At 35.9% G+C, this 9782-nt stretch overlaps 1 protein-coding gene across 3 annotated transcripts; it reads right to left on the bottom strand.

The window, feature by feature from the left end:
• Window positions 1–4132: 4132 nt before the first annotated feature.
• On the bottom strand, window positions 4133–9256 carry LOC120146322 (putative leucine-rich repeat-containing protein DDB_G0290503). Of its 3 annotated transcripts, none has more exons than XM_039159919.1 (10): window positions 8814–9256; window positions 8354–8554; window positions 8122–8244; window positions 7989–8026; window positions 7802–7889; window positions 5772–7686; window positions 5482–5555; window positions 5134–5289; window positions 4746–4804; window positions 4133–4567 (listed from the first exon to the last, which is right to left on the bottom strand). In XM_039159919.1, the coding sequence occupies exons 1-10, from the start codon at window positions 8889–8891 to the stop codon at window positions 4330–4332; spliced, it is 2970 nt and encodes a 989-aa protein (XP_039015850.1). In that variant the 5' UTR covers window positions 8892–9256; the 3' UTR covers window positions 4133–4329. The 3 variants fall into 3 exon arrangements, with proteins under 3 accessions (XP_039015850.1, XP_039015851.1, XP_039015852.1); XM_039159920.1 differs by having other exon boundaries at window positions 7802–7893; window positions 7993–8026; XM_039159921.1 differs by having other exon boundaries at window positions 4428–4567; window positions 4746–4818.
• Between the last annotated feature and the right edge of the window lie 526 nt (window positions 9257–9782).

Here is a 9782-nt window from a genome sequence, read left to right as displayed (position 1 = left end):
TCTCTCCGTCGAATTTCTTCACTGAATACCAGATCTCGAACATCGTCGAATTTCAATTTGCTGTTTCCAGACGAGTTGCGGACTACTATAATAGTAGCATTCCAACTGTCTAGTAGAGATGATAAGAGAAATAAATCTCAAACTTCATCATCAAATTCAATTTCCACGGAACTCAACTGGGTTGTGATTGTGTTGAGTTCATTCAGGTGTTGAGTCACTGATGCCCCTTCTGTCATCTGCAAATTGAATAATCGCCTCATCAAATGAACTTTGTTTGAGGCCGATGTCTTCTCATACATATTGGAGAGAGCCGCCACAAGACCCGCCGTGGTCTTTTCCTTTGCTTTGTTGAAAGCAACATTATTGGATAACGTCAGTCGGATAACTCCGAGGGCTTGTCTGTCAAGAAGAGCCCAGTCTTCACTCTTCATGCCCTCTAGTTGCTTTCCTAAGAGAGGTTGATATAGATTTTTCTGGTACAGAAAATCTTCAATCTGCATCTTCCAAAAGCCAAAGTCCGCACCATCGAACATTTTAATTTTCACCTTCCTTTCGTCTGCAGCCATCGCTCCCACTCGAATCTGGCTTCGTTTGGATCGTTTCTAACAATTCTTGTGAACCACCGTGTATTAGAACACCTTCGTCAACAAATTCGTATCGCCGACAAAATTTCACCATTCACGAAATTCACTATTCACGTAAATAGTAATGAATAGCAACCTCGCAAAAAATTGATAAAATTCACAACCAAAAGCTCTGATTACCAGTTGTTGGGAAATAAAACGAGAACGAGTAATTTCCCTATAATCATATTAGTGAGAATGCAAAATAAAAGCGGAAAAATAATACCTGAAATTGATAACGGAGTTCAGCCAATTTTGCTTACGTCTCCGGACTGCAGATCTTTTACTAAGAGAGAAAATTTACAGGTTTTTACAAAACACTCAATACTCACAAGAAATCTCTCTAGTAATGGGAGAAAGAAATTATTTTTGGGATGATTTTGAAGCTAAATGAGCTAGGGTATTTATAGTTAAAGCTTAGGGACTAATCTTTGAAAATACCCTAAAGTTCAATGACTCAATTTTGTAATTATCCCTATTACAAAATAATAAAAAATTGCCCCTTAACAGCCCCCCTTAGCAGCCCTCTTTTTTACCATAATAAAAGCCGCCGGCTGCTAATATGTTCAACACCTTTTACGAATTGGAAGAAACAATGCCATAGTCAATTGTCTTGCAGCTTTATGTTCTTGAGTCAGTTTTTTTGGTCAAATTATTATAATTTGGGACTTATCATTATTTTATTTTTATTTTTAGAAATAAATTTCATAATGATTCAATTTAATTATTCCTTTGTTGTTTACGTGATATTTCTGGGAGTGCAGGGAAGTCGAAGCTCCGGTATTCACTTCGATCATAGACGAAACCAGTGCTTCAAATAGCAGAACGCAACGGCAACACCTCGGGGGAAGGCGAAGAGATTGCTGAGCTAAAGCTTGGGAAGAAGAAAACATATTAAGAGAAATGGGTAAATTAAAACTTATCCTTAGATTAAAATTTTATCTAAAGTTCAGGGGTTAAAAATAAAATTAAACATTTTTATTAACGTACCATGTCAGCAATCCATTAAGACAATTAACCTTCAATGACCATATTTTAATTAAATAAAAACGAAAGTAATTGTATATTATGTTTTTTTGAAATCAGTGAGCAAAAGTGGACAAAACATAAACGAAAATGATCAACCATGTAGTTAACCCTTTTTTTATTAGTATAATATGTGATGCCTTCTCATTAAAATTTTCAATCTACCGACTACCCTCTGTCGTCTGTTGTCTCTGATCATTCACCGCTTTCGATCTAAATTTACCATTTTTGTTTGAACTCAAAGCAATATAAAAAGAATCTCTAAACCCACAACCACCGTAAAAACACCACCACCCACCATTTCACTCTTCTCACTCTATCAACCACCTCTAGTTCACTAACATCAAAAACCATAACACACCCAAAAATCATTTCAATCCCTCACTATAAAATCAAACACCAACTCAAATATTGAAACAAACACACAATATCACAGTCATCAACGATACAAAAAGATAGAAAAAAAGAGAACAAAATGAAGAACAAAAGAAAGAGATATGGACGAAAATGAGAACACCGCCATATCTTAATTTGGCATTGATCTAATGGCAAGGAAGACGTTCAGAAATAAACGAAACCATAGAGTTTTGGCTTAGATCCATCACCTTTGGGATTTTTTTTTGGGTGAAAATGACGTCAGATTCATGTTCAGGAGATGGAAAATAGTTTACATGAAAAATTTGGGATTCAACGGTCACCATCGACGGTAGACAGTAGCCGGAGTGAAAAATGATGTGGTGGTCGGCCGGAAATCGGTCAGCTTATTTGCAAACTAGAGAGAAAATGGGGGGAAAGGAAAAAAAAGAAATGAAGAAGAAAAATAGAATTTTATAAAAGATTCGAAACAATGTTATTTTGGTGCATATTTGAGTTTTTCAAAACGACGTCATTTTGGTGCCTATGTCATGTCATAACACCGCTAAATAGTTAACGACATAGTAATCAAAATAGGAGCAATTCGAAAGTTTAGTGAGTAAATTAGAAAAATTAAAAATACAGTGAGTAAAATAAGATAGTAAAATTTAGTGAAAATGATGTAATTAACCCTTCTATTTTTTATCCAGTGAAAGAAATGACATCCAGCAACCGGGAAGCTGAAAATTGAAATTTTGCAAACGTCGAGCTTGCTGACCAGGCCTGGCTCCGAGGAGCCCACTCTTTTGTGCAATATTTTGTTATGTGAAATTTCCTTGTTTGAAGTTAGGGATGAATGTTCGATTGAGTAAAATCAAGTTAAAAATTTTTGAGTTATTTGAGTTGAAGAGTTCTGTTTTAATATTCGAAACTGACCTGAATTTTTTTTGAGTCTAGTTGAGTTTAATTCGAGTCGGGTCGAGTCAAATTCTCGAATTTCTATTTAAATTTAATTGTAAATATTTATAATATTATGATATTAATTTATTTCAATTTAAATGGTCTTTTATAACCATATACAATTCATATTTATATATCTTCATATTTTTTCATATATGATATACATATATCATACAGAGTGGAGAGAATCAACTCAAACTTAAAAATCAATTCACTAATTACTAAAAGTTTTGAGTTATTCGAGTTGTATTTTACATCTCGATTTGAACTTGAATTTTTTTCGAGTTGAATTTATAAAATTACAACTCAAAGTCAATTTGAGTTGAGTTTTTTCAAATCGAATCGATCGAAAAAATTAATTTTTTGCTCATCCCTACTACAACGACGACACCCCACATTCAATGTCCAATCCAAACTTAATAAAACCTAGCTCAGACCAATGAAAATTTTACTCCATTGTTGAACTTGTGGTTTACAAAACATTGGTGCCCATAGCCTACAAAATAAAAAGGACCAATAATTATAAAAGAATGGATTAAATTGTTGGCATAACGTTAAAATTAGCCCCAACATTTACTAAAATAATCATTTTGCTCTCTATATTATTTTTTTATACCATTTTAACCCCTAACGTTTCATTCTAGGGCAAATAGATTCATAACGTTTGACAAAATAATCACTTTGTTCCTTATTCTTTTTTGGGACATTTTAGCCCTCAACGTTTTATTTTACGTTTTAAAAAAAACTCCTATTTTGGAGCATTAATGGTGTGTTAACTAACAATTTTCATATAGAGGGAGTTTTTTTGTCCCAAAGTGAAACGTTGGGGCCAAAATGACTATTTTGGTAAAAATTGGGGGGCTATTTTTGGCATCATGCCTAAATTATTTTCCCAACGTGAAAAAGTGGGTTGCTTTGGCAGGAAACAATTGAATAATTCGCACCATCCAAAGAAAAGATTCTATAATTTGGATGACAAGGGCCAGATTCAGACTCTACCACACTACTTCACATATTTTTAAGGACAACCAAATAATGTGAATGTCTTCTTGAATAGAACAAAAAATCCATTCAGATCCGGCCAACCCATAGCATTTTTTTAATTAAAAAAATGAAATAATTATATTAATAAAAATCGTCACCGTGACAACAACAAAAAAACCGTGGGGTAGAACAAGAATCAAACCTGAATAATCAAACAAAAACTTGACTACATTTGGTAATTAAAAACGAACCGTCCATTTTTGTACAATTTAATTTATTCAACCCTAAATAGAAATTGTCACCACCTAGATTATCCAACCTACTACTTCAAACTATAAGTTCTGTTTTTGTGTAGGAAGATTTCATTACCTTCATGTTTCCATCATTTCTTGGCATTTTTTAGAGAACGCACGGTGATCACAAGCTGTTGTCGTGCACCTTCCACCTCTGCGAATTTGAGGCTTATCTCGGAATATCGTTCTTGCATATCCTTCAATTCATTCTCCACTGTTTCGTTTCTTTCCTTTAATGATGCTAGTTCAGCTATCAATTCATCCCGGTCACTGTCTTTATTGACAATAGATGTCTTTGGTTCTTTCTCCGACAAACTGTGATCAGTGCTGCAGATGAGATATCAATAAAAGTAATTGTTAGTTAGTTACTTTCCCCGTTCTTTGGTTTCTTCAACACTCTTCTTAGTATTTATTCCCTCAACTAACTATTTCAAGGAAGAATAGTGGAAAAGGTGCAAGAAAAGAACAGACTCGGAGACTAAAGTTCTACATATTCAGGTCTTACCTTTTCACAAAAGGCACTGAGATAATGTCATTTGATGTATCCATAGAATCTTTACATGTCTGCATTTTGCATTCATTTAAAAGAAAATATAAGTCAAAACTAGAGGTAATATTGAATGTAATAAAGGATATAGTTGACAATGAAACCAAAATGGGAATGCAAAGTAAACCAGTCCTTACTTATAAGAACTCGCATTGAGCTGTTCTAGGCGTAACCAAACAATAGTTAGGGTCAAGAGTGGTATCATAAATTAATATTTTAGCAAGATGCCATAAGAATGTTGAAACTTGAAACATCTTATGTCCAAAATATTTGTTCATTAATATTACAGAACTTCCCCTAAATGAGTTCTTTAACTTCTTTTCAATCATGGTACAATGCTTCTGACCTTTTGAAATTGGTATTTGCAGAAACTGGTGCTGTGCTCATTGAGTTCTTCTACTCTGCCTTCTAACTCATCAATTTTCTTATGAAGATCCTTCTCTATTTCCAAAAAGGCATTTGTTGATGTATCTAAAGCAGTTTCCTTCAACTTTATTTCTCCCTGCCATGAGAGAAGGGGAAAAAATCATTATGAATGCAAATTCTCCTTCTTCACACTCTGCTCCAGAATAATAAGGAAGAAACAGAACAAAAGGGATTTCCATGTTACTAGAAAAAGCAGATGTTAAACAATGCTACAAACAGTTTCAAAGACGAACTTGATTTTAGATAAAACTTGAATGTGCAAATTTACCTCAAGCAACATTATTTTGTCTCTTAGGCTTGTCATCTCAGTAGGACTGCAAAGTATCAAGGGAGATTTGTCATTTTCTAATAGTGTTTTGGTTCCATCAGAAATTGCTGCTCTTCCATTGCTCTCTTTCAGCTTCTTTTCCATGCCAGTAATTTCATCTTCCATCTTAATGTCATCCTTTGATTTAACTACTTGCTTTCTGAGCGATTGTTTCTCTACTTCATCCTCAAACATAGACTCTCTCAATTTAGTGCATTCAGTTTTCAGGGTGTCCAGCTCTGATTGCAAGGATTCAGCTGCAGCTTCTTTTTTATCCTTCTGGTGCCTCATCCTTTGCAATTCCTCCAGTGATTTAGCTATTTCCTTTTCCATCAAAGCAATTGTACCAACCAGCTCATTTCTTTCTAAATTTCCTCTTTGATTCAGCACTTCAATTTCTTCTGGGAATGCTTTAGTGTCTTCCAATCCCAGTCCTAACTTTTTCGCCAGTTGAGCTCGTTCATGGAGGCATTTATTTTGTGTAGTCAGCTTGTTAATCTCAGCTTTTAGGTTGTGGATCACCTGGAAAAAAGCCCCACTAACTTCTTCCTCATGCTTCTTTTGGCGTTCAAGCTGCTTGGATTTATCATCAATTTCCTCCAACATCTGTTCTATCTGGTTTGATTTTAAATTTACTTGGTTAGAAAGATTACGGAGTTTTGTCTCATAATCTTCCGTAACCGATTGGAGCTCTTCTTTAGTTCTCTTGAGCAGTTCTTCTAGCTCCTTTTTCTGCAACCGTAGTTCACTAGCTTCCGTCAGAGCTTTTGTAGCTGCCTTCTCATTTGCATCAAATGTAAAGGCCATCTGCATAGAGAGTCTTTTAACTTCCTCCTGCAGACTTTCAGCTGTATTAGCATTCTTCCATCTTGTCATTTGCAAGGCTTCCTCAATTCGGATAGCTCTTTGCTCCTGATCAACTTTGGCTTGTATGATAGATTCTAGATCCTTTTCGTATACTTGTGCCTGTTTCTCTAACTCTTCCTCCAAGTTTTTGATGTGGGTTTCTAGTTTGTTTATGGTAGTTAAGGAGTAAGAGAATTCTTTTGACTGCTTGTTGAGTTCACTTTCCAAGCACTCAATTTGGGCCCGAAGTTCATTTATGTTAGCAAGGGAATACGGGCACTCATACTGCATATGTAGTTGATCTTGCAGTTGGCTTTGCTCTAATTTGTAGGACATGTCATGGTTTTCCTGCTTCAGTATCTCATAGTCAAGTGCTAGCTGCTCCATTTGTGCCTCAAGCTCATCTTTATCTCTTTTGTAGTCGTCTATCTGTCTGTAGAGGTCCATGATCTTTCGTTCAAGGAGAGAGGTTTCACTATTGTCATTGTGCGCTTTAACGAGCTGTTCTAATTCCCTTTGCTCATCATCATCATCTGAGTGGCATCCTGAGATGGTTACTCCCAATTCCTCAGGACTACCATGGGATTCTGATTTCTTGGGAGGATTGGGGACCTCCATCTTCTTTGCATCCAACATTTCTTCTAGGTCTTGTACAGCAAGCATTAACTCAGCATTTGATTCCTGTGTCTTCTGCAGTTGTAAATGAAGATTGGAATTCAAGGCCTTCTCATAATTCAACTCTTGTCTGATTTCTTCAACAAGAACCCATGGGTCCCCACTCTCAAACTGCAACCTGCTTTTTACTTTTGCATCATTCATTACCTTCTCAAAGGTCTTCAGCTTCTCGCACTCTAATTTGAGTGCATCTCTCTCTCCTTTCAATGTAACAACTTCCCTTGAGAGATCCTGCCCCCTTTTGCTCTCCTTTACAATTCGTTTTCTAAGAGCCTGTAATTCCATATCTGACACATCCACTTGTCTGGACAAAGCAATGAGCTCATTCTTGAGTCTTCCAGTCTCATTATCAGACCCATGTTGGGAATTTTCTCGTGGAAAGGTGTCCTGAGAACTGTTAGAGTCATCAGTACCCGTTCCAAGATCAGAACCTGCTGACCACTCCTCATAGATTGCTGTTGAGGTAATTGAGGTTGGCTTGGGAGTAACTGAGGCATTATTCATAGGTGACAGATAAGTAGGAGGGTCCTGATTGATGTTGTTGTTTCTCATTCCAAGTTCTCCTGGAGTGTTAAGCCCAGAGATGCCATCAGAACTTGAAATGGTAATATCGGATCCATTTGATCCTCTGCTGAAAGGCACATCCTGTCAAACAGATGATAAAGAAAAAAAACAAGTAAAACATGCAAATCCACTTTCAAACAGCAACAAGAAGAAAACCGAAAATGAACGCATTTGCTAAATGGAATAGGAGACTTACTTCAATAGTATCACTCTTAATGCGTTCATCAGCCTTCAAGTTCCGGTCTTGCGATTTAATGCTTGCACCCTCAATTTCTTCCACCTCTCTGCAATAATGATCAAACAAAAATTCAACGTCAAAACCAAATGCTTCAGACTCTGAAACAACATCCAATAACTACAAGAATTCAATGAAAATTGAATACATTTGATCAGCATTTTCCTGCAGCCTCTGTATCAAGACCTGGTCAAATCCAACAGTTCGAATTCAATTTTAAAACTTCAATCAACATAAAGTATGAGGAAAGATTTAAGGAAATTGCTTTAGAGTATACTCACATGCAAAATTGCTTTAGAGTTGGAATTCTTTAACGGAAGAGAAACGGTCGAAGTTTTAATTGCTTCAGCATAAGCAGCAAAATCAATTGAAGCTTCCCCAAGCAAGCCTGCTTTTCCCAATCCCTACAACAATCATATATAATATCTCATTTAAAAACACACACTCCACATCAAAAACATAAATTCGTTCCGTCAAAGAAAAATAAAGAATTCATCCAAAAAAATGTCTTACTGTAGATAAAATAAAATGGTAGATTCTTTCATTGATCTTCCCCGTCTTTGGATCCCGAGCAAATTTAACAGTCTCGTAAACAGGATTTTCCCACCGACAGTTACCGTCTAGAACTGTCGCCTTTTCTAATTTTGTTCTTGGTTTTCCGCCATCGCCGGGGACCACCGATATCATCAATGCTTGCACATTCAACTGGGTAACCTAAATTAAACATAAAACTATTAATATTTCAATAACATTCAAATTATTCAATTACATTACAATATTTTTTCAATATTATATATATATAATAGCTCAAGCTGCTCCAGCAAAAAAATCAATTTCTTTCTTAAATTTTAGCTGCATTTTATGAGAAGTTAAGCTAATGAAGAAATATGAGTAAATAAATAAATTTAAAGACAATCTTCAATGGATATGAAATTTTGGAAAAATGAAGAAGAATTTTAAAGAATAAGAGTACTTGAGTTGCATGGAACTGCAACATGAACACAGCTTTGGTCCTGTTCTTGTCGCTCCTCCATCTCGCCGACTTAAACATTTTCGCCGCAAAAATCGCCGGAATTCCCGGAATCTCACCTGATGTCCGGAAAATCCCGCCGGAAACCCGTCATTCAATCGATCGCTCGATCTATTGCCGGAAACCCAATCAAAATGCAAGTACACACGAAGAAACAAAGGCAGTTGCAGCAGTCTACACGTGGAGTTCAGCTAAAGAGAGCGAGCTGGTTCAACACGAGTGGAACCGAGTCAGAGAACTCAGAAACAAGAAAGCCTAGAAAGAGTGCAGATCTAAATAGGAGCTCTTACCTTGTTCTCATTCTCCTCTCTCTCTCTCTCTCTCAGCTCTCCATTTGCAAGGTTGTAAGTTGTAACAGTCTCTCTGGCGGAAAGAGATTGCTCATATTTTATGTTATTTTATCCCAGTAAAAAAATAATGAAGGAGAAGCTTCTTTGTGATTAAATAATTTTAATCCAGGTTTGGTTAAAAGTAATTATGTATTAGGTGAAAAAAATGTGCTTTGGGCAGAAGGAAAAGTCATTAATTTGACATTAATGCCCTCATTATTTTGGGCTTATGTGGCATAGTTTTAGTGGACGAATGATCAATATAAATGGTGAATCATGAGAAAATGACAAGCATATTAATATAGTTCAGTTTCAGGTCATCAGAAGGTGGACTATGGAGATCGAAAGATGAAAAATTAAAAAGTTTATCATCGATTTTGAGAGATTGAAGGAAAGAGTGAAAAGTTTAGACTGAAATCGCGTTTATGCGATCGAAAAAGTGCGAGTTAGAAAGTTTAGGCTTCATCAGCAGACAGATACGACGACAGACAACTGTTGATGTTGCGGTCAACGAGTCCGTCCTTTAAGTTTTTAATGACAAAATAAAATGAAATAAAAACTAAATGTTATATATAGTTTTAAA

This window comes from Hibiscus syriacus, unplaced genomic scaffold (assembly GCF_006381635.1).
Source record: "Hibiscus syriacus cultivar Baekdansim isolate YM2019G1 unplaced genomic scaffold, ASM638163v2 tig00110911_pilon, whole genome shotgun sequence".
Taxonomy (NCBI): Eukaryota; Viridiplantae; Streptophyta; class Magnoliopsida; order Malvales; family Malvaceae; genus Hibiscus; species Hibiscus syriacus.
This window is presented reverse-complemented; position numbering and strand designations above follow the sequence as displayed.

Bases quoted from the DNA above. Each gene is read 5' to 3' on its own strand.
- LOC120146322 (XM_039159919.1), bottom strand. From the start codon at position 8,891: ATGTTTAAGTCGGCGAGATGGAGGAGCGACAAGAACAGGACCAAAGCT. The intron at 5,556-5,771 runs CCTTGCAATCAG...CACTATTAGAAA, and splicing joins AAAAGAAGCTGCAGCTGAAT to ATGACAAATCTCCCTTGATA. The intron at 4,568-4,745 runs GTAAGACCTGAA...TCTCATCTGCAG, and splicing joins TCAGTGCCTTTTGTGAAAAG to CACTGATCACAGTTTGTCGG.